Source organism: Crocodylus siamensis, chromosome 5, assembly GCF_052110815.1.
Source record: "Crocodylus siamensis isolate JL-2025a chromosome 5, ASM5211081v1, whole genome shotgun sequence".
Lineage (NCBI taxonomy): Eukaryota > Metazoa > Chordata > Crocodylia > Crocodylidae > Crocodylus > Crocodylus siamensis.
The window spans coordinates 33,975,234-34,000,446 of NC_143399.1; the positions used below are offsets into that span (position 1 = coordinate 33,975,234).

Consider the following 25,213-nt stretch of genomic DNA (forward strand, 5'->3'; position numbering starts at 1 on the left):
CTGCAGCAGCTGCCGTCTCCCATGTGTGGCAGCTGGGACTTGGGTGCTGCTGCAGCGGGAAGGGGGCTGCGCACCCAGTCCCTGGCCCTGTAGTCCTGGCAGCTGAGGGCTTCGTCCAGCTGGGCTGTGGACGTGGGGGGCTGTGGACATGGGGGGGCTATGGGCGGGAAGTGAGGGGCACTAGCAGGGCTGGGGGTTGGGAGTAAGGAGCAATGGCATGGGCAGGGCACAGGCTTATCACAGCTGCTCAGTGCCACAAAGCAGTGAAGGGGGTGAGGGGATGACAGCCACAGCTGCAGGGAGAACTCTGATTTTCCCATGATAAAAAAGCCAAAATGAAACAGCAAAAAGTAAAGGTATTTAGGATTTATTTTATTATATGGGAGTGGTTGAGGCACTGTGGGCTTCCAAATTGCTTTAAAATTGTAAATATATCAATAAAATAGTGTGTTCAACTGATCTGCGTGTATGTATGTATGTATGTATGTATATGTATATAGGTGTTCAACTGGTACACACATGCACACACACATATATTGGTGGCGTTTCATTTTAATTCTGGAAAAACTTGGATTTGGGGGGTTTTAATCAGAATTTGTGATTTTTAAACAGAGAAAACCAGGATCCTGGGTCATGAGGATGGGGTTCAAGGGTGGGAATATTCATAGATTCTTTCTCTTGCACTGTATTAAGCTTTAAGGAAAGATCCCGAACCATTTCTTGCACAGGGAGTAGTGGAGGAGGTGATCTTCCCTTGCGCTTTCCCTTTTAGTCTAGTGCAGCAGAGGGCAGGATCTAGTGCAAAGAATACATTAGGTAACACTGTTATCTAAAGTCAAAGTTGCTTTAGCCATAATAAAGCACAGTGTCTCCCTTACTTACCAAACAGTCGGCTGCTGTGCAGAAAGTCCTGATAACATAGTCTTCATTCCAGTTAGTTTAGGGGGAAAAACCCTAAACACATCGACATAACTTGCATCAGGTCATTTTCAAGGACCTATGTGCCAGTCTATACAGGCAGTACAAAATCCCACAAACCTCTAATGCATTAGGATCCTTTAGTGCTAGCTGTTGTCCCAAATGTTATATATTCCTAGATACATTTGTAAGCAAAATTAACAGATACTTTCCAGTTGTGCCCCTCCCTCATGTAAGGTTTATTAAACTGGTCAGATAAATTGCAACACTTGGGTCCAACATGAGAACCCTATCCCTGAAAAACACATTGGATGCATCCTGATGAGTACACATGTGCACTTTGCAGTGCCTCAAAGCTGTTTGAGGTGCTGCAAACTGCATGTAGCGCATGTGCATCCGCGTGCTGTGCTGCTAATTTGTAGTGGGGCTGTTGTTTTTGACACCAGGAGATCCAGACTGGTGTTAAAGCTGTGTGGTGTGTGCAGCAGCAGCATGCAAAACCAGAAATAAAGCCTGGCTCCTTAGAGCCATGCTCTGGCTGCTGGCAGCCTCCAAGTGGCTGTATCGGTGTCACTGCTTCCCCACGAGGCCCCCAGGACCTCAGGTAAGGCTGCTGGGGCCAAGCACAGGTACTGGTCCCAACCTCCCCTACCTCACTCAGGTCAATTTGCTGTATGCCAGAGTGCATGTGCAGGGGTGTGCCCTGGGACAAAAAGCAGTGGCACAAATATGTGCTGCTGCTATATGTCCTGAGGCAAACATGAGCCCCTGAACATGCACGCTTATTTGGATTCAAGTACTGTTTCCTCAGACCCTTATTTACAACTACTATTTCTTATCAGAATAACCTCTGCAATTTTTGATCTGCAGAACAGATCTGGGAGAACAACTTTATCTGCAAGTGGTTTTATGATCAGCTGTTGCTTGGCTTGTACTTGGTCAGCTTGTGCATTCTATAAAATGCTTTTCTATGAGTTTTTTTTTCTGTGTGTGTGGGTACAGATGACAGACATGTTTACATTGCATTACACATGGAACAATGTATATGATTATGTTTTGTCAGATGAACTTGTAGGACTTAAGCAGACTTACATGTACTTAAATCTCCCACAGAACATGCATTTTAGTTGTGTTGATATGTTATTTTCCATGGAGCGAGCTCTCCTTCATTAGTAAATGTACACTGTATTATAGAAATGAAAAGTTTTGTTTGAAAAAACAAAAACAAACCCAAAATAAAATATTCAAAAAAATTAAAGTACAACAACCAAGTAAACCTTCCCTGTCCTTGCCACTGCTTTTGCTAGCACCAGTAATGCAATGCTTACTTTAAACTTAACGCATGTGGCAGCAAATTAGGCCAAAACAGTTCAGTGCCCAATAGCAACATTTTGGTCTCTGTGCTAATAAGAAGTTTTAAGGACATGTTGAAATATGCATCTTTTGAATGTATATATGCTGCACCCTTATAATGACATTTGTCACTCTTTTTTAATTTACTTTAACAATTTAAACAAGGGGTCCTATAAGGTGCTCTTTGAATTACAGGAACATTTTTGACAAGTCAAAAGGAAAAATGATACTGGTTTAATGCTTTGGGGTTTTGGAAGGCTGTAGAGTGCAAACTGTCCTGAAGCCAACTTCCTATAACTGTTTCCTTTATGCTGCAGAGATTCACTAGGGACTTCACTCCTTGCATACAGGAAAAAAGTCTGTTGTATCAGAACAAAACTGTGTTTCTTTCAATTAAGACTATTACAGAAGGTTTCCTTAAACAGAATGTTAGAATTAATACAAATTCCCAGATAGTTATTTCTATTTATATCACTGGAAACTGAATAGAATCAACAGTATTCCCTTACAACTGTAAGAGGGAACTGATGAATAAATTCATATGGTACAATAAATATGCATGTAGAAATGAGTTTATGCATTTCTTTTACTATTTTATTCCAGTCCACTTTCTATTACTGGCTCAGTTTCTTAATTGTACATTTGGCTTGCAATAACCAGTACATCTCAAATCAAATCAAGAGTTTCTAAAAATGAATTCCGTACTTAAAAACACATTTCTTTCCTTAAATATTAAGGAAGATCTGCTTACAGAAATATGAATTACTTATAAGTAAAGCTTGTCTTTTGTTGTCATACTATTCGACCGAGATATTTAGATTTGGGATATTTTTCCTTCAGAGCAGGCCACTGAACAATGAAGTAATCCGAAAAGTAGTAAAGAATCTTTCCAGTCAGGGATAAGGTTTCTACTCGGCAGATGCTCTCCACATACACAATGATGACTTTCTTCAGTCCCAGTATCCAAAGAAGCAGGGCAGATATACAGACAGGAACACATGTTCCTGGTCCATTGCACAATATCTAAAAGAAATTAAATATTTTGGAACAAAAGTTAAACCTCAGATTTTTCTAATACTGTACAGAATAGAAAGTCTCCACAAACTATTACAAAGACAAAAATTAATAAAGATACTTATTAAAAATAAATGAAAATAAGACTATACAGGGAATCCAGCAGCACAATTTAAATTAACAGCCTGATGATTATGATTATGTTTAAAAGGGCTGCTAAAAAGATCACATTCTGAACTTTAAATGCTGCAGGGAGGAGGGAAGATTTTTCCTTTTTTAAAAGGTACAGCTCCCTTACAGGAAGGTTGTGGAATCCAATGCATCTTAGGAGCATTGCTAGTGGAACAAACAGACAAATACTGGCCTTTAGGCTAGGGACAGAAGTTATACACAAACCAGGTTAAATGATCAGAAACTGTTTTAAACCTGTAACAGCGCATAAGTTCAGTGCACATAAACCAGTTTAAAAATGGCTGAAACTGGTTTGAGATGAACCTGGTTGAATATAGTGTCAGAGCAGAGTGGAATGGGGTGCTCAGAGCTGCCGCAGACTGCACAGGGTGGGTGACGGCACCGGGGCTCGGAGGGTGGCCATAGCCCCCCAAGCCGTCCCATAGTGCCCTTGCCACGTGCTCTGCGTAGTCTGCGGCAGCTTTAACTGCCCCTCCCTCTCACCCCTGCCCACAGTGCAGACCCCCCACTGGGAAGAAGCTTGAGCATTCAGGACACCATGAGAGAGGCTGCTGCCCCCATCAGGGTCACTCACCCCCTGACCCCAGTGGTAGGGTCAGGGCTGCAGCCAGAGGCCAGCCAGCATAGCTCCCTTACACACGGGGGCAGGGAGGGGATTTATTTTTCCTCTCCCTCTGGTGTCTGGGGGAGGGGGCAAGAAAGGAGCTTCTTCCGCTGCTTGCCCTGTGCAGGGAGTGAGTGATGGTAATGGTTGAGACGGGCAGACCCCAGACATGGTCTCCTGGGGGCAGAGGGGGTGGAGTCAGGAATAAATTTAATTCCTGCCCCCTCTGACTCGGGGGTTACGCTGGCTGCCGTCTGGCTGCACCTCTGCTGCTGTGGCAGTCGGGGGGAGCACCAGGCAGTGCTGGTGGGATGGGAGGGGAAAATTAAACCCCCACCCTGGCCAGTTCACTTGAGGTTACTGCCAGGGCTGGCCACACCCCATCCCCCAGCACAACTTCCCTGCAGCCAAGCGGGTGCTCAGATGACCTCCAGCTTCTGGCCTGAACCACAGCAGGCATGTGCCTGCATTTTCTGAATGTCTATTTACTTGCAACTTGGTTCAATCTAGCGAGGTTAGACTAACCTGCAAAGACTGAATCAATTCAGGATCCAGCTTTTTGAATGTCTGTCCCTAGCCTTAGTGTCTAGGAAAAGCGAAGAATTTGTAAGTTTAGGGCACAGTAAGACCTAAAGAATTCAATTAGGACTTACTGAAACTGGCAATTCAGTTATATAAAGCTTCTGAACTTTGTCCCCAAATCAGCAATGCACTTAGCCAGTGCCTAAACACTTTGAATTAGAGCCTTTATCTGAGTATATTAGCTGGCTTGATAAATTGTTGAATCTTTTGAACAAGTGCTTAGCCTTCAGTATTTAGCAAAACACCTCCATTTAAATGTGTTGTTATGCACGTTAATAATTAGCATTGCTTACCTGAGATCTAAGCCTTAAATCATTAGCACTTGTGCACTAGTCATCAGAGGGTCTCAAAGTGCCTTTACACACAATTATTTCTGAGATTGAAATATTCTTCTATTTCACAGACTGTTAAACTATGGCTCAGAATGGTCCAAGCTAACAGTTTTGAACTGGGTGCCTTCAGGCAACTAACCTATACTTATATCCTCTTCTTCCAAAGACAGTCCCAGTTTGGGGAGTTGGATTTCTTTCCTACATTGAATAAGTACCATGTTGGCAGAATTTTCTGTACAGTAGGAGATTAACTGAAAATGGGGAACACAGTCTAGAAGTCTTTTCTGCCCTTTTCCCCAGGCAGAAGAGTTAACAAACCACAAAACTCCCATTAATTTAGCACCTTGGAATCAGGTTGTTAAAGACTGTGTGTGAAATTTTATAATCTTAACATTCTGAGTTCACAGTTTTCTAGTTCCTAAAGATTTTACTGCTGTTTATTTTTTGGTAGAAAGTTCATTTACAATACAGTACATTTGACAGACTCCTCATAGTCTCTGGATGTCACATTCATTTATTAGATGCTCTGGACTGTCCAATTTGTCCACATGCTTTCTGTAGTGGGGGGCCCAACACTAAACACAGTACTCCAGATGTGGCCTCAAGAGTGCCAGACAGAAGGGCAGAATCACTTCCCTCTATCTGCTGGCAATGCTCCTACTAATGCAGCCCAGGATGCCAATAGCCTTCTTTGCAACAAGGGCACACTGTTGGCTTATTGTCCACTATAACCCCCAGGTCCTTTTCTGAAGAGCTGCTGCTTAGTGACTCGGTCCCCAGCCTGTAGTTGTTCATGGCATTGTTCTGTCCTAGGTGTAGGACTTTGCACTTGTCTTTATTGAACGTCATAAGATTTGTTTTGTTCCAATCCTTCAATTTGTCGAGGCCTCTCTGAATCCTAGCCTTACCCTCCAGAATAACTACTACTCCCTCCAGCTTGGTGTCATCCACAAACTTGCTGAGGGTGCACTCTATCCCATCTTCTAGGTCACTGATGAACATATTGAACAAAACCAGCCCCAGAACTGAACTCCAGGGCACCGCACTTGATACTGACTGCCAAACGCCATTGAGCTATTGCTTAGTACCCTCTGACACTAATGAATCAATGAACCAGCCAGTTTTCTATCCACCTTGCAGTCCATTCAACCAACCCATACTTCCTTAGTTTGTTTGCAAGAATGTTGTTGGAGACCATATCAAAATCTTTGCTAAAGCCAAGGTAGATCATATCCACTGGTCTCCACACATCCACAAAGCCAGTTACCTCATCATAGAAAGCAATCAGGTTGGTCAGGCATGATTTGCCCTTGGTGAATCTATGCTGACAGTCCCTAATCACCTTCTCCTCCTCCAAGTGCTTAGAAATGGATTCCTTGAGGATCTGTTTCATGATTTTTCCATGGACTGAGGTAAGGCTGACTGGTCTGTAGTTCCCTGGATCATTCTTCTTCCCTTTCTTAAAGATAAACACTATATTTGTTGTTTTCCAATTGTCCAGGACCTCTCCTGATTGCCATGAGTTTTCTAAGATGATGGCCAACAGCTCTGCAATCACATTGGCCAACTCCCTCAGCACCCTTGGGTGCATCCTGTCCACCTCATGGACTTGTACACATCCAGTTTTTCTAAATAGTCCCTAACCTGTTCTTTTGCCATTGTTGCCTGCTCACTTGTTCCCCAAACTGTGCTGTCAGGTGCAGTAATCTGAGAGCTGACATTGCCTGTGAAGGCTGAGGTGAAAAAGGCATTGAGCACTTCAGCCTTTTCTGTATCAGCTCTCACTAGGTTGCCTCCTTCATTCAGTAATGGACCCATGCTTTCCTTAATCTTCCTCTTGATGCTAACATACTTGTAGAATGTTATCCCATTGCAATGCCTGTGTCATCTTCCCTTTTTCTCCATCATACACATTCCTGTGGCTTTTACTTGGAGAGGATAACTCTAAATTCCAGGTGTGGCTCCATGAATGTTGTCCACAAGATGTGCTACTTGTCTCCAAAAGCTCACTTTCTGACATCAAAAACCTGCATCTTAGTTTGTCAGGCACAAGTCGCTGGCATTCAAGGAGTTAATCGACTGCTACCATTGAATATCACATATGATTTTAAACATTTTATAAAATAGTCTTGCTGACAGTGGAAGATTAATGTTTTGTGCATGCCTGAAATTGCTAGAGCAACATCCCACCTAGAAATCACTGATGTAATGAATTGGGAATTCCTCTGAAAAAATCTTGTTCAACCTGTCTTACTCTATCTCAAGTGTCACCAGATAAGACACCTATGAGATAATCGATTTCCCATTGCCTGGATTTTAGAACAATCAACGGATATAGGGGAAAATTTTGAGAAAACTAGTGTGGTATGAAACGGACACAGATAAATCCAAGACCAATACACTTAAGGAAAACTGTTCAAAAGCCAGTACGCAATACTCTCCACCCAATGCAGGAGTACTGAGGGTTGGAAGCATCTACAGATATTCTAAAGCTTAGAAAGAAGTTTGAGTAAAGATGGGCTTTTCTAGGAAATAGAGAAGATTCCTAGTTAGTACATTTCAAAGGAACATGAACAATTTAAAAGTAGAGCTCAAAGAAAGAGACAGTCCATTCTGAGAGAAAAGAACGTTCTCAAACTGATACTGGATACAAGTATCTCCCAGTAGGAATGACTGTCATCCTGTGAGACAGAACTGAATCCCTGTCAGATGACAGAGGAGCACGAAATCTAGAAGGGCAATTCAGGACTAGTATTTCAGGGTCTTTTATCCATTATTTTATTTGCTCTAACTCAAGGGCTGGCTTGCAGAATCTGCACATAGCACTAGATAAATTGTCTTCTTTGAAGATCTAGTGCCATATTTTCTGGTCTGGCTAAACTCCAGCAAGTGCATTATCAAAAATATGTGTGGGTCTAAGGGGGCAGTATTTATCTGTGGTTCTTTCACTCTGGGGCTAGTTGGGAACTGGTGTAAATTACACCTGTCTGACTATAGGCCACAAGGGATTCTTCCAGTAGCTAAAATAGCTACAACTTCATTAGCTTCATATCAGGGATGTCAAACTCACCAGGCCCTGTGGGTCTGATAAATGGCATAGGCAGGTTCGTGGCCTGGATCAGGCCTGCAGACCATCTCTGCATGCTGGATCCAGCATGTGGGTCCAGTATGGTGTAGACACTGCAGTGCTCATCCTAGACTGGCACAACACACATCCTGGACCAATGCTGCATGCAGCAAGATCTCCAAGATCTATGGGCAGTACTGCAGGCTGAATGATACCCATGGGCTGTATCTTTGACATTCCTACTTTAGGTTATTCAGGAATACCCCTGAAAGCTTGCTTAATTGCTTAATAATTGTTTTCCAACTATTTAAGTTGGTCTAATAAAAGATATCAGAGTCACTCAAAGAACCTTGTCTGCCTTAAATAAGGAGCATTCCCAGTTAATTGGTTGTCTCTGTTTAATTCCAGCTGTTTGGGTTTTTTCATATCTGTACCTATATACAGTAAGAAGCTCTCTAACATTAAGTTTGAGTAATTTTATATAACACCATACAGTGAATGAAACAATGTAATAATGTAATTTTAAAATTAAGTGTGAGGTGTAAAATGTTTATTATATAACACCTAATTCCTCCCTGTGCCTTTCCTCTCTCTTGTACTGCTTCTGGAAGTACACCACAAAGTGTGTGGAACTAGTACTTTTTCTAGGTAACGAATTCTCTTGCAGTTATATGCCTAATGCTGCACGGCACTGACAATGCCATTAAATGGTTAGTGTCCTTCACTTCCATAGTCTGATGAATACATAGGTTCTTAATAACTCCCATATTGAAACTCTAGTAATTGTGTCATCTTGCTTTAGAAATTTTTTGCTGCTGTTGAAAGGCATCAAATGAGGCCTATAGTTTCTTTCCCCTAGTTTAGTACGCAGTGAACTCCGACACATGGTATCCACTGCAGATGAAAGCTGCTTTAGTGTAAATGAATGCAACAATGCATCAGAATGACATTTATTAGCTAATACACTGAAACCAGAGCTCACAGCTGTACCAGGATTAAATGTCAGGCAAACGGCTTTAAAAAAGGGCAGAAAACTTGCAAGATGAATTACATTTCTTTAGACAAACAAACTCATTTATAACTAAATATGGCAGCACTTCTGATGATTCTAAGATATAGCTGTCAGAAAAGAGTACAGCAAAGTCTGTTCAAACTTAGTGGACATTTAAAAAATTAACACTAGACTGTTTTGCATATGGAAACTGTCAGCATTTCCTGCTGTCTTATCTCAGTTAGGGGAATTCCACAGAGACTGATCTTTGTGAGCTTGACAACACGATACAAACTCACTGCTATCTGTATTCAGGGACAGATTCTGGATCGTGACAGGAGGAACACTTGGCATAGCTTGGCAGTAGTGTGCAAAGATTTTTTGAAGACCTGTGTTGTGTTCATTTAATCCTGAAAATGTCCAGCTGTAGGGCCAGCTCTTTACAAATTTATGGAAGCCCTCAGTTTTCTCCAGTTTCTGCTGACTACTAATGCCGTCCCAGTCACCTCTTAAGCATGTGTAGGATGATTTAGGGACAGTACACCCTACACCTGTACAGGGTTGGACCGATGTCAGCCCTTCCAACCCTCTGATTCCATGATTAACCAGGATGGGGGGTAGGAGGTGGACACTACAAAATTGCTAACTCCAGGCAGCTTTGTGCCAAGCTTGTGACCCGCATTAGAAACTCTTCTTACCCAGAGCATGATCTTAGTATACTGATTTATGTAAAAAATAAGTAACTATGAAGGAAAAGGAACTTCAGGATCTAACACTTTTTAAAATAACAGAACCTAGCAAAACACCTCCTTATGAAAAAGTACTGATTTTTTGCTGCATCCTGTCCTTCCTTCTTTTATAGGTGGTGTGCTGTCTGCAAATTGTTTGGGACTTGCACTTTCAGTATACTTTTCAGAAATGTTTAAATTATTTAGGGGTGTAAATCCTATTTTCAGAACTGACAGACACTGATAGACAGCATTTTAAAGGCATCCAGACATCTAAAGAGGCAGATAGAAACCTAGTGAATTTTTCAAAACCATCTAGCCCAGCAGTCAGCAACATTTTCTGGCTGCAGGCCAGAATGACCCAGCTTGGGTTAGAGATGGACAGACACTAGGCCTCTACCTCTGCTTCTTTCTGCATAGTACAGAAAGAAGACCTCCTACAACCACTGTTTCTTCCAGCAGGGACAGGGGAAGAGGACCACTGGCAACCCCCTCTCCGCTGCCAAAACCCCATGTCTGTGTGTTGTATCTGGCCCACAGGCCAGGTTGATTATGAGTGATCTAGGCACTTAACACTCTGGGAGTTAGGCATCAAGATGCTTTTAAAAATCCCTAGCTTACCTGTATTTTGGGGTAATTGAATACTTTAAAAAATCTATCTTTAAGAGCCCAATTCACTGGAAGTTGGTTATATTTATGAACAAGTCATTTTTAAAATGTTACCTTGTGCCTTCAAATGTGTCTAAAATGTAATACAGTTTAAATGTCATAAAGAACTGCTGTAAACAGGGCATAAGCCGTGGAAAATCTGTTCAGTCTTAATGACAAGTCAAATATTCTCTTCTGTGAATGCCGTATTTTATCACTGCTTGTAAATATTGTAAAATAGATGACTATTACATTATGTTAGACTGGGGTGGGCAAAATATATCCTGCGGGCCAGAGCTGGCCCATCAACAGATTCAATCAGGCCCATGGGTAGACAGGTGCGAAATAACTGGATCTGGCCCATGGGTGGGCAGTGGCTCTGGCTGCTATGTGGTGCCAGGTAGGCAGGCAGCCCTGCTTCCACCCAGCAGCATCAGGTATCAGCTGTGGACCTGAGCGGGCCTCCTGCCACACAAGGCAGGAAGAAGCATCAGGTGTGGACCCTGCTGGTAGTTTCAGGAGCCTAGACACAGAACCTGCCAGCGGCGTCCATAGCTGACGCCCCTGCCCACTGGCACAGTGGAAGCTCCTGCCCAGAACCTGCCTGTGGTGTCAGTTGTGGACTCATGCAGGAGCTGCTGCTGTGTCAGGCAGGCACCGGTGCCAGCTGTGGAACCTGCTGGCTGTGCCTGCAGCTGATGCCACCACCTGCCTGGCAGAGCAGCAGCTCTTGCCTGGGTCCACAGTTGATGCTGCTGGCAAGTTTCGGGTCGGGGCTATGGGTGGGAACTTCCAGTGTACCAGGAGGGTGTCAGTGGCATCAACATGAACACTGATGGCAGGTTCTGCATCTGGTCTCCCAAACCTACTAACAGAATCCACAGCTGCTGCTGCCGCCTTCCCACCATGGCAGACTACAGCACCAGCGGGTTCTGGAAGGAGAGGGGGAGAGAGAAAATAGAGAAGTGAATACTCCTCCTTGGTAACTACCCTGTTTCCACAGCCTGTATACCTCTTTCCTTGTCCTTAGGCTTTCCCGGACTTCCCTGTTCAGCCAAGAGGGCTTCTTGGCCCCTTTGCCCCCTTTTATGTGCGATGGAATTGTCTCCTTCTGCGCCCGTAGGACTGATTCCTCGAGGAACGACCACTCTTCCTGGACCCCCATTTCACCAATGCTCTTGAGCTTTAATGCCTCACTAACTAATCTCCTGAGCACACTGGTCACCCTTTCTGAAGTCTAGCATTTCAGCCCTGCTGGTTAGTTTACCCACCTTTTGCCAGATAGTGAATTCAATCAATTGATAGTCACTACCCCCTAGGTTACCTTGTACCTTCCATAGTTTCATAGTTGGTAGGGTTGGAAGGGACCTGAGCAGATCATCAAGTCCGACCCCGTGCCACAGGCAGGAAAGGATGCTGGGGTCAAACGACCCTGGCTAGGTGTCTATCTAGCCTCCTTTCCAAGACCCCCAGGTCAGGAGCGAGCACCACTTCCCTTGGAAGTTGGTTCCCCATCAGGTCATCCCCTGTAGATAACACGAAGCCCAGCAAGGCGTTTCCCCTAGCGGGATCGTATACCTGCTGCATTAGGTGGAGGTCCTGTATGCAGGTTAAGAACCTGCATGAGTGGTTAGAGTTGGGTGACTGCTCCTCTCAGCAGATGTCAGGGTAGTTTAGGTCACCCATGACAACCATATCTCTTGACAGTATGGCCTCTGAGAGCTGTCTGGAGAATTCCAGGACTAGCTCATCCTCCTGGTGTGGTGGTTTATAGTAGACCCCCACTACCAAGTCCCTTTCCCCCCCAACCCCCTTGTATCCTGACCCACAATTCCTTGGTTTGGCAGTTCTCTTTTTAGGGAGAAAGGTAGTCTATGAGGGAGAAAAAGAATTTATGATGCGGATATATGCACCTTGCAAGCTATGTAAAATACAGCTATTTTTTTCACTGGTATACGTTTTTTGTAATATTTCTATTTTAATATTCTTTTACTGATCTATAAAGGTATTTAGTGGCCATGGTCTAGCTTGTTTTATTATTTTCTATTCTTAGGTTTTTTCCCTTGGATTTCTGAATCAGCTGACTCCTGAGTATGCTCTAATTACTGTCCTGCGACTGTGGGAACCAGAGCTTTCCAACCTTAGCTGCGCAACCAGCTCGCTTTTGATATTTGGACAGTCAGTCTGCTGCAGTCTGTAAAATTAAACTCAAGAATAATTTGTTCACTGATGCTTTCAACTACTTTTTATACTTAATACATTTATAGCAAAGGGGAAAGAGGTAGGTGGTTGTTATCCAGATGTAGGTCCTGGGACTCAGAAAACCAGGGTTCCTTTTTTTTCTGCTACTGACTCACCATGGGATCCTCAGCAAATCATTAACCTATTGACATGAGTTTCTTCAGCCCTAACATGAGCAGAGAGAGGTAGTTGGCCAAGTTCGTCTGAAGTCAGGCAAAAGGCAGGACAGGGTGGTACCTTAATGACTAACTGGTATAGAGAGGCATAAGCTTTCATAGGTGACAGCCTAAAAATGTTTGGGAGAGACTATATCTTTTTTAAAGATTTAGTACCCTAGCTCTTGATGTCATCTATGAGAGTTTAAAAAACATTTCTGAGTTCTGCATTCCAAAGACAGCTAAGAATAGATTTGACATTTGACAATTCTTACATTTTCTAAAGTAAAAAATCCAAACAGTATAGGTTGTTGCTTTTGCTGGGGAAGGGGAGATGGCAGAAAAGTTTTCAAGCCTTCTCTAGACACCAGAAAGACCACTGAAGTAACTACTAATTTTTTGTGCAATTTGGAGATGTCATCAACAGCTTTTCCCCTCACCAGAATATAAAACTAGTTCAAATGTTGTGCTCTGTTGCTGTCAGTAGGTAACAATCTGAAATCCTATAACACAAACCAAGATGAAAGGAATGAGACAAATTTATCCCAGCGTACAAGTTGCTGGTTTCAGTGATGTTATACTAGTGATAAATATAGCCCCATGTCTTTAAACCACTTGAATTAACAATAACAAGCCCCTGACCTTCTATCAACTGAAGGTATCTCTATTTCATACAAACACTACTGATCTAACTGGGATGCCTTTCTGATCCATGTTGTTTAAAAGAGTTTTTTTTGAACATATTCCTCACTACTTTTCCTTGTGCTGCATGCACAGAATAATCTAGGTCCCTAGCATGGCCTGCTCCTTTGGACTCTGGGTCTGGCCCTTCCCTTTCCCTTCTCCAAGTTGCTTGCCATTCTTTTTTTTAGATATAAGCATTCCCAGTTGCAACATCAAGGATACAGCACCAAAGGTACTATAGCATAGTTGCAGTCTTGCCAGTCAGTGATCAGGAGCTGTTGAAGTGGCCAATCCAGTGATCCATGGATTCCATATGATCTGCTTGAAGGATCCAGTTGCCAGGATTTGGGACACGGCTCTTAGTCATACTCTCTAAGTTAATTTTAGCACACCCCAGAGTTCAAAGTAGCATCTTGACTGAGCTTGTATCTGAATGGTCTCCTAACCATAAAGCCCCAGGAAATTCCTTGGCTTGTAGATGCTATTTAAGATAAAGACATGTCTTTTTTCATCCTTATCACAAAATGGAGACTACCATTGTGGACTGTTCACTCCAAAGAGGAAAACAAAAATAAAACCTAAAAACTATTAAATATAAAACACACATGGGCAGTAACTCTAAACCACTGTTTTCAATGCAATTTTCATTATACGTGTAAAAGCATCCACTATATTAACATTTTGGATAATTTAGATGGTAAAATATAACTATTATATGTATAACAATATATTTCTAAGTCTGCCACTTAGCTAGGTAGTGTTTTGTCAATACAAACCTATTCTTAATGGTGGTTGGTATTTCCTTTCAATGCAAAAGCTGGTATTATTGAAGTATCTGCAGCAGGATGCTAAGGGCAAGGAATAGATATCACAACTAGACTGCAGTGAATTCAATTATTAGCTCATTTTTATTTGCTTTGAAAGATGGTAACTTATGTGCTGTGTATGTAAATTATGCAATGGAAAAAAATAGGAACTATTTTTAGGAGGATGAATGGGATAGCTTCAGTTCAGAGGCTAATTGTAAATGGGAGCCTCGATTTCAGTGTAATCTTAACACTAACACTGACTCTCTATGGGGATTTAGGGAAATCACTTAACTTCACTTACTCATTTTACCAATGGAGTATAACACTGCTTGCTTACTTACCTATCAAGGATAAGTGAACATTCATGAAGTGCTTCATAGATGAAAACTGACTACAGCATCCTATACAGACTTACAAATTAACTTTAAAGCAGCTCACTTGGGGTACTTCAGCCATGGCAGCACAGAGCTCAGCATGAGCTAATTAACCAAGCTAAGGAGTACTCCTGGAACTGAAATGTAGGCATACTGTATGTAAAAGATACTAAAGAAAAAGAAGACTCCAATGTGTTCATTAATCCCGGTCAAATACTTAATTTTAATTTTGTGTGGTTTAACTTAACTTTTTTTAATACTGTGCAACTTATAGGGCTTATCTTTTTATTTTCCTACTGTGGTTTCTCTTCTACATGTTGAATATTTTGATCCAAAAAGAACGATACAAGATGAGACATAATATAAAAACAGTCCAGTACCAGACAAATTATGGGAAAAGTGCACAAAAGATCTTACCAGATTATACTAGCATCACAAAAAGTGCACTTACTCAAAAGTAATAGGGAACTGAGGGCACCACCCAGATCTTGTGGCTTACCACAAAGATCTAATGAGAATTGTGATATAAGGAACAATAACTTATTATCCATTGTGACAATCTGCTAAAATGCTATGAATCTGAGACATTTTGAGCATGGTACAAAGAATGGAAAATCTTAGCTAAGTGAAATAAAGGTCTCCTTTCATATAGTTTCACTGTGTGAGCATTTCTGTACAAAATACCCACGTCTGCTACAGAGCCTTTAACTAGCTTAAGAACTGGCCATGTGCACTGATGTGTACAAATCCTGTCAGTCAAGAAAGAGTAATAGGTTGCTGGACATCTAATCAGCCCTACCCTGCCACACCTGAAGCAGGTATCAGATTACAGAGAGAGCCCCCACAGCTGATAGCTGGCTAGGAAAGGGAAAGCAAACCTTACAGCGTTTGCAGGAATGAAAACTTCTCTTTTACTAGATTCTCCATGTGGAACGATGAATCTACAGGAGACTGACTTTGGCTTACCAAAACTCTGGTGAGAGAGATGTATTGCTTGCTTAGTTCTCTACCTAGGCTAAAGTGTTCAGTGTGTGCTAGCAATTTAGCTTAGATAGGGTGGGAGAGTTTGTCCAAGTGTTTATTTTGAACTTTGGCTACCTGAGAAGGGTTTGGGATATTCGTGTGTTCTTGCCAGCGAGCTAGGTCACCTCAGTCTGGAATGTGGTAGAGGCTGATGGATCTGATCAAAGACAAGTAGGAAACTAAAGCAGAAGTGAGATCAGACCATGCCATGCCACCAGCAGATGCCCATGATGGATGTGGCCACAGCACATTATGCTGCTTATTTCTGACATATTGTACCTATCTATGAGAACAGAGGCCAAGATTTGCAGAAGTGATTACTGACTTTTTTGGATGTCCAACCTGACACTGAGGAGGAGCTAGCTTTCAGCTGCTAATGAGCACTTTAATTATGAAAATGTAAAGCATCTCAAGTTGAACAGCTAAATCTTTTCTCATTCTTTAAGATCCTAGTCATACAACTTCTCTGAAAAAAATGAACTTCAAATAAGATTTTTAGCACAAGTTCTGACCCTACAATTGCTTAGCACCCTCAGTGTTTACTGCCTTAAGAATGGAATGGGTGGCACACTGCCCCCTGTCACACAAAGCACAAGTAGAAAAGACTTTGCCTGGAGATCAGTGAAAGATATAAAAGGGAAAATAATCCTCCCCCAACGCAGAGGCAAATCATGCAATCCCTGTGCTGCAGTCTGCTACTTCCCCTTTACTGACCCATGAGCATACTAGATATGCCAATCTAAGTCAATGCATCCCCAATAATGTTGACTTTTTTATGTTGCAGAGACAACCTTTTCCAGGATTTCTCTTCAGCTCTATTCACTGAACGGTGAAACATCAGATCTGCTGCACTTGGAGCCTTCTGATCCCCAGTCAAAACTATTTCAGTTAAAGGCCTCACCTTATACTGTTCAGCATTTCTGTTGGGACCAAAAGGAATCTCTGGTGCACAAAGATTTGCAGGATCAGTCACTCCTATATGTAAATGGCTGAAAAGAATGCCAAATTTGTACTTTTCTTCAACAAAAATATATAGCAGAAAAATATTTGCCTGGACTTATAAAAGCTAGAGCCCCCACAGGTTTTAGTGTTACAAATATCTACCTTTTGGCTTGACCAGACACTGTGCCTGGTATTTCTAAACTTAGGACATCTTCACACATGCTCGGGGGGGGGGGGCACTTTAATTAGAGAAGCTCTGAGAGCCACTCTAATTAAAATACCCACAGCATCTCATGTATTAAGTGTCCCAAGCTTCAAAATGGTAGCAGGGGTGCTTTAACTAAAGCACCCCACCACCATTTTGAAGCACAGGGATGCTGAATGCTTGAGACGGGGAGGCTGCTGGAGTGCGCTAATTAGCATGGTCCAGCAGACTTGATTAATCCAGTCTGCTCTGACATGCTGTAATTACAGCACATCAGAGTAGCATCCCCACATGTCTACAGGCACCCTTAATTCTTAGGTGCTAACTTGCATGTCAGAAGTTATAGACCAATGCCCTCAATTCAATCCTAACATTTGTTCCACCCCTTCCAAGTCTTGGAAACTACTGAATGTGATATTCTGTCAAGAATGTGGGGAGCTGTGGATCATTGAGCACACTTTCACTCACAGACAGTTAAATATAAGCAGTTATTTCACATGCTACATATCTAAGAACTTTTTATTGCCAATAAAAGCTATTTTAGTTTAATTCTGTTTTCACCTTGATAAGCATTCCGTAATCTTTACAAGCTCTCTGGCTTATTCTTCTTATATTGTAAATAAACATTGATCGATGCCATTTAAAAATGCTCTTAAACATTAAATCAGCATGCACTGAATGTACTCATGGATCCTGCCAGAGACATGCTGCTTCTTTAAACTGTTATTGGTTTTACAAAGACAAACTCTTTTTATCCTATCAAAAGCATTACCTGCATACTAAATTATCAGTAGATTAGCGACTTTGATACTGGTTCTAACAAATCTACAAACAAATGCCATAGCCATTTTAAGTCCTTCTAATAAACAAAGAATCAATTGAATTACATAGCTATTAGTTCATACTGCTCTTCTCATATGATGTGCCATGTCAGCTCTTTGGTAACATATTTTGGTAACAGGCTGCGTAGTTAGATTTTCCAGTCAATTTCATTCATAATGAGAACTTGATAAAATTGGTATTCATTAAATGAAACCTCTACTGTAGCAAGACAATTTCCTAATGCACTCATTATTCTCATTTCACATAGGCTGTTTCCTTAATTTGGATAAAAGTTACCTTTATCATTTCTCTAATGAAAAAATAAAATTGGCATGGAAAAAAATTGCAGGGGGTTCCACAATGACCTCGCCTTGATTTTTTTGTTTTCTTGAAGTTTGAAAAATAAGAAGTGGCTTTAGTTGTTGTTAATATTGTAGAATAAACCTTCCCATGGAAACTCCTGGCAAGAAGTGCAGTGTTTGCTTTGATAGAAACTACTGAAGCCACTGAGATCAGGGTCATGTCCATAAACAATTCAAAATAGCTTCTATAAACGTATATTGGAATACTGTTTGCAATCTGATGCTACTTAGAATTACTGAAACAAACTGTAGGAAAGCCTAAAGGATATCTCATAACTATCAGCCTGTATTGTATCTACTCCTAAAGCCAGGCTAATTATAAAAATCTCGATTTTGTAATTATATGGGTTAACTTGTTTAACAGGTCTTATTGAAATCTTTCAAGAAAATACAATGAATGGAAGTGGTGGTTAGCTGAAATTATATGTATTTAAAAAGTTAAGTTTTTTAACTTTATGATGTATTTAAAATGTATGAACATTAGAAAAAGGAAAAATATTTACTAAAATGTAGCTAAATATTAAAGATGGGTCAAAATCTGAGACCAAACTCTGAGAACCAAACATGCGAACTCTAGAGTTTGGCTCCAATTCAAAACTCTGTAGATTGGGCTGGTTTCTACTAACTATAGCCATGAGTTCGGTACTTTGAAAACATGAAATGTTAACTTATTCAGATGACTATGTAAAAGAAACATGCTGGTTTTAATTAGCATGGGCTTACGTATTTGAGGACAGTCTGCTCTTTAATAGTGACATATCTGCTTAGAAAGAGAGGATAGTCTGGGAATAAGCCAAATAATTTCAATAGCTCCATGACGAAATGAATGCACACGTAGTTGAAAAGCCCACGTAAATTATACAAGTGTGGACACATAGACACAACAGCAATGATGGCTTGTGCCAGGTGGAGATATTCACAAGGTAGTGCTAAAATACGATCAGACCCCTAATGAGAAGCACTAATTCAATGCAACTTCCTGATGGCCTAAATCTGCCTTTCCCAGACCAGACACACCAGGGAGTTGGGCAGGCCTTAGAGAAGTACAGAAATTGCAGGCAGTCTGTGCTCCTGCATGCCAGTTCTTTGAAGAGATAACATCATTAAGGACCAGCAATCTGGATTGTACTAAGTTCTACCTGCCTAAAAGAGGGGAAGAAGTCTGCCTTAGTACCAGCTGAAAACACGCAAGGGTAAACTAGTTTTTGCTAGCCTAAGTTGCTACTGGCACAACCCTGTCTTTGTTTTCTCTCATAAGCTATGGCTGCCAAGGGATTCTAATTTACATAAATATATTTTTAGGTGTTTGGTAAACTAAGCAATTCATAATAGGGAAAAGGAGTGAATGTGAAAGATTTTTGCTATCAAATGTCCTTAATTGGGACAGCTTTTTAATTAGTAGTCTTGTTTTCATAAGGAAGTGCCAACTATAAAGTTTTTACTTTAGAATGCATAAAACAACACTGACTTTGTTGATTAAACTTGGAAAAATGTCATAAAAATATTCTCAATATCACACGTAAATTCAGTAGAAATTTAGTCAGATGTTCTATAGGCCCTCAGCCATAGAGTCAAACTGTAGATTTTCCAGGTAAAATGTAATACTTATCTTTTGACGGCTATCAGTACAACCTGAAGGATGTACTTTCCTGATTCTGAGATCATCAAATGAGGAAAATAGGATCCTTAAAACAGACTGAGGTTGTCTCTGCTGAACAAAGCTTGGGCATTACTTGGGTATTCTGATCTTTCTTCCTTGACGTAAGTCTAGGATTCTCTGTCTTTTCTGTGGTTGATATTATAGGCAGGTTGAACAACACAAGGTACAAGCACTTCAAAAGTGTTTTGTCTTTTAAGAATTTACCTGCCAGCTCTTAACTGGAAACAGTTTGGGGGCTAAATTTTAGTTATAGTATACCTGAGGGGAAATTATTATAGTCTGATCTCACAATCCTTTCTTTAATGGGAGTTTTGTCTGGGTAAGGATTGCAAGCATAAATTTATACACACTGCATAGTCTATTTTGTGGGTACCCTAAGCCCTTCTTTTGCAACAGAAAGCACTTCTCCTGTAACACAGTTTATATTACATACCAAATCTGGCTTCAGTTTGACAGTCAAAGGAAGGGAATAACACATGGAGTACAGCGTTGTTGCCACTGATGAGATCCAAGACTGCCGGACCTCCCGACTTCTGGGAATACGATTAAGGGTAAACTGCAAGACAGCAGGAAAAATGAATTAAGTTACTACATTTCTCCTGCAGAGTACATTATGGCATGTATAACAATTCTGCTATAAAACGCCATTTGCTATTCACTTGTAAGCTTCTTAAGTTCCTTTGTGTTATTTTTTTCAAACTTGGGTTCTGATTTCTTCAGGGACAAATACCTTGTGCTATAAAATGCTTAGCAAGCTACAGGGTGCTGCATTTGTCAAATACACTGATAAACAACAGAACTCTGCCTTTTTTCTGTCCAATAGTACTTTGAAACTTTTTTTTAACTCAGTAAAGTCAGTTAGCTGGAGCAACCTCATCAGTGGTATGTTAATTTAGTGCCCCACCTAGTGGACAATAAGAGACATTACATAATTTTATGCTTAATTAGTGGATCAGATTCATCTCTGCTTCTTGCCTGCATAAACTGAATGGAGATATAGTAGTGCAGAAACTAATGTGATCAAACCTCAGACAATTATTATTTTCTTTAAATGAGTGCCTAAGCAAAGAAATTAATTTCTTTATGAATTTATAATTGGGAAGAACAGCTATCAAAACCAGGAAATTGGAAACTTTGCCTCCTTTTTAAACAGGAAAGAGAAAAGATTAGTTTTCTATGGAGAATACCAGGCTGACACAACCTAACATTTTCCACTTTCCTCAAAACAGATGGCACAGAGCTAACGGGAGACCTGCCTTTTTATTTGACATCTATTCTCCCTTCCCCAAAAAGGCTTAGCGTGGCTTACAATCATAAAAAGATAAAATCACAAAAACAGATAAAATAACAAAAATATAAAACAATTCCCAAAGAATACCCAAGATTCACCCCACCTGCTAAATGAGTGTCTAAATAGAAGACCGTATACATAGTCCCTACATCCTTGCCAGTGAATCTGTACCTTAACTTGAAGGAACCATTTTTGGAAATGTGAGGATGGGTCAAAAGGCAGTTTGTCTGCTTAGAAAGGTCAAGATTTCACCGGTAACTTGTGGTTCTAACTATGTATGCGGAGTAGAGCGTGGCAGAGCACCTTTGGTGCCTGCCACTTTAAGGCCTGAGAGTAGGCAACAGGGCAGCCAGCAGGTAGGGGCCAGCCCTGATGAGGCAGTCACATGACTGCAGGAGGGCATCCTGATAGGAGGAGGGGGTTGAGCAGCTTCGATTTCAGATCAGGCCCTCAGAGGAACCAGCAGTTTGTTGGCTGCAGCTCTGGGGAGAATGCTGCCCGGCTGGACCCGGCTTGCAACATCTTGGAGGTAAGGGCAGGAGCTACGGGGATGGCAGGAAGCTCCTGGTCCTGGGTATGACTGAAACATACACCCTGCTGGGGAAGGATGGTTTGGTGGGACTAGCCGTGGTGGGGTAGTTCCCCAGAAATGCCAGGCCAGTTGCCTCCCCAGTGAAAGGCGGGGGCACCTTATAACCCAGGCCCACATCCTGGTGGGATACCTACAGCTGTAGGTGTAAGACCCCGGAGGCCCTGGTGAGGGGGCAGAGAAGTATAGCAGCATCAGTGAGGGGGCAGAAGTATGTGTGGTGGCCCACACAAAGTAGGGTGCACTGTTGTGGCCTGAAGGACTGTGTGTACTGGGGTGTAGAATAGGGTTCCAAGGACGCCCTGAAGGGCTGCACTGGGGGTGTGTTGAGTAGGTCTGTAGATGTGGCCTGAGGGGCAGCACAGGAGCCAACCCCCACAAGCATAATAAAATAAATGACGGCCCTAGTGAGAGGGCATAAATTGAAGCCAAGGAAAGGGGCAGTTAGGCCCAGGTAAGTCTATGGATGAATGAGGCCTCAGCTGGGCCTTAGGCCGAGACCCTGGTAAGTCCTCAGACATGGTGAGGTCAAGTTTTGGGTCAGAGGGAGACCCTGGTAAGTCCTCAGAGGGAGACCCCGGTAAGTCCTCAGACAGGGTAAGGCTAAGTGTGGGTCAAAAGTTAAGAATTTGTTTGGATGCCAGCTGCGAGGCATGGGATGTGGTGTAGTGGTGGTATGGAGCTTTGTATAATCCCCTTGCCATCTGGGCATAAAATGCCCACATCCCTACATCCGTGCCAGTGAATCTGCACCTTGACTTCAAGGAACCATTTTTGGAAATGTGAGGATGGGTCAAAAGAACATTCAGAATCGCTCAGGCTCCCTTTGTGCCAAAACACATACTGTTTGACAATGTGGTCTTTAGATAGCACAGACCAATCATTTTCAGCTACAGGTGCATGTTCTCTTGCTTCCAGCATCAGCCTTATATTTTCAGTTTGAATATTTTTGTAGCCAAGGCAGGCAGCCAATATTTAACAAAAGAGAGACTTTTCTTAAAGGAAAATGAATTTCTGTTACCTGAACAGAAGCCTCAGAATTTGCCAAATGGCCCTTAAATAATATACATCTAATATACTGACAGCATTTTATGCTTATGAAAGCTATACTAAGAAATCCTAATACCTGGTATGAAAAAATGTTAAATACATCTAATTTCCCTGGAATGATTACTGGGAATCATTTACTTGAATCTAAGATGAGGTTTTCTTCCTCATTCAGCACGGGGGGGTGGGGGGAAGACCTTCATCTTAGATTCAAGTAAAAGCCTGGGGGTGGAGGGAGGCTGTGGTTGCAGCTCCTACCCCAAGCTCAGGGTCAGATTTGGAGTCACAGTTGCTGTACCCCTCTGCAGCCTCTGCTCCCTGTCACCTCTTATCTTCTCCTTACAGCTCCAGCTTCTGCTGGGTCCCCCTCCAGCTGGGCACAAAGAGCATGGAGCATGTGCTGCCTCCTGTCCCAGCATGGCCACAGAGCAGTGGTAGTAGTTCTGGCCCTGGCTTTGAGTCTGGGGATGAAGCTGCAAGGGGCCAGAGCTGTAAGTGACAGCAAAGCGGGGGACCGGCAGCAAAGGGGCCAAGTGTGCGGGCAGCAAGTGCAAAGGGGAACAGGTGCCAAGTGTGCAGGCACTGTGGGGAGGGCAGCCAAAGGAGAAGGAGCGCTGCCAAAATAAGAAAAGGGGAAAGGCCTGAATGTGAGCAGTTTGTGATGCTTGTCAGGGATGGAGCACCCACCGAGTGTGATTCAAAGGAGGTTAGCCATGCGGTTTAGAGTTGTGTTATAGCCCGGGGGCTTGTCCTTTGTTTGCTGTTGTATACCGGAGGACTGGGTGAGGGAATAAGGGAATGGAGGAGGCCTCATAGGGGAACCACGTCAGTGTGGGAGCCCCAGCCCCAGACAGCAGGTAGCGAGAAGCCCCAGAGAGTGAGAGCGGGTAGCAAGGATGCCCAGTGAGGCAGCAGGCAGCCAGAACGGGCAACAAGAAGCCCCAGAGAGTGAAAGCGGGCAGCGAGAAGGCCCAGCAAGGCAGCGGGCAGCCAGAACAGGCAACAGAAAGGCCCCAGAGAGAGAGTGTGCAAAAGAGACAGACGAACGTCCAGTCCATCAGTGAGGCTTGGGGCATGGTAAAGGGGTGGTTGGAGCCACGCATAGCCCATGAGGCGGGGGTGTACCTGAACACCTGTACCAAATACTGGTCTGGTATATCACAGGAACCGTAGCCAAGAGGACAAAGGGCAGTCTCCCTATGATTTAGAAGATCAAAGACGTGGCGGACAAGATTCTGAGGGTGCTTGGAGCACACTTGGCACAGTACAGAGAGGGGACCTACGGGTAGCATGGCAACCCTAGAACTCTATCCTGCTACACAGGGATACCCACCAACTCCTGCTCCCACTCCCTCTCCTCATAGGCTGGAAAAGACTGCATGAGGTCATCTAGTGCAGAGCTCTCATGTTCCTCCTCCTTCCATACTAGGGTCCTTCCTAAATTCCCTCATGGCTCTGTGCAGGGACGTGACCCAGTATTTATTTAGGTTTGGTTCAGGTTTGGGTTCAGATGCACTAAATTAGTTTGGGTTCCATTCTGGTTCACACCACTAAAAAATAAATAGTGGTTCAGTTCTGGTTTGACTCCCTTGCTCTATGCATACCACAATCCCTATGAACCCTTTCCTTCAAGTGTTGCTTGTTTGGAAAAGTCATTAATGGTGGCAATATGTTAACTTCTAGAGGAGTAGAAACGAGACAAGAATGAGTTATGCTGAAAGCGTTGAAGTGATGTAGTTGTTATGCTCAAAGGCAGTAACAGGTGCTGTCAACCAGGTGCTTGATTTGTTAACAACTGCAGAAAGTATATGAAGCTGTGCCTTTGCTAAACAGATTGCAGGCGCTTTGTGAATCCTTCAGTTGCCTCCTCTGTCTTTGGATTTTCTTTAAAACTGATCCGATGCTGGTCACTAATGGTTAGAACACTGATGAGACTTTGGAATTCATCAGATACAGCAGTGAAAAGTTTTTGTGTTACATACAGGCGAACAGAAGTGCCATGGTGTGGACTGTGGGTCTTGCAAATCCTGCCAGTAAATAGGGTCACTGAAGTGCATGGAGTCCTTTCAAGAAATGGCATTCCTTTTGTAAAACCTTAGACAGCCTCATAGAGTAGACTAAGAAATTTTAAACCTGTTTTCCCAGAGCTAGATTTTTTTCTGTAAAAAATAAATTACTGCAGTTTCATAAATTCTAACTTCACAAATTTAGGCAAGAGAAAAGACTTTGAATGTTTTGCCAACAGTGAACCTGTATATTTTGTTTTGATATAGGCAAGTTTTAAACACTGCACAGTCAAGAGATTTTTCCCAAGTAAAAGCAGTTATCAAAAACAACTTAATATTGATAGTTTAATCATGCCTTCTTTTGTAAACAACACCCTATGATGCACAGTCCTGAAAAAAATTAGGTACAGAAGTAACTTTATATGGATGAAGACTCAGTCAGACAAATCAAGTGCATACATGTTTACAGAATTGGGGCAAGCTTTGCTAGAAGACTAAATATAGATTTCTTCACCATGGCAAAAAACCCAAAGCCCCTGCCCCATGCCAAAACTGGTTTTGCTGATTTCAGCAG

General features: G+C 42.3%; 1 protein-coding gene across 2 annotated transcripts in view; it reads right to left on the reverse strand.

Moving 5' to 3' along the window:
- Positions 1–2,843: 2,843 nt before the first annotated feature.
- The window catches only part of ALG14 (ALG14 UDP-N-acetylglucosaminyltransferase subunit), a 43,120-nt gene continuing 20,750 nt past the window's right edge, over positions 2,844–25,213 (reverse strand). Inside the window, exons 3-4 of one of the 2 annotated variants that reach the window (XM_090049412.1) lie at positions 20,140–20,262; positions 2,844–3,294 (exon numbers count right to left, since the gene is read on the reverse strand). In XM_090049412.1, coding sequence (XP_089905538.1) covers positions 3,064–3,294; positions 20,140–20,262 — 354 coding nt within the window. In that variant the 3' untranslated portion in view covers positions 2,844–3,063. The remainder of the gene's footprint in view (positions 3,295–20,139; positions 20,263–25,213) is intronic. The other variant, XM_090049413.1, reaches the window with a different exon arrangement.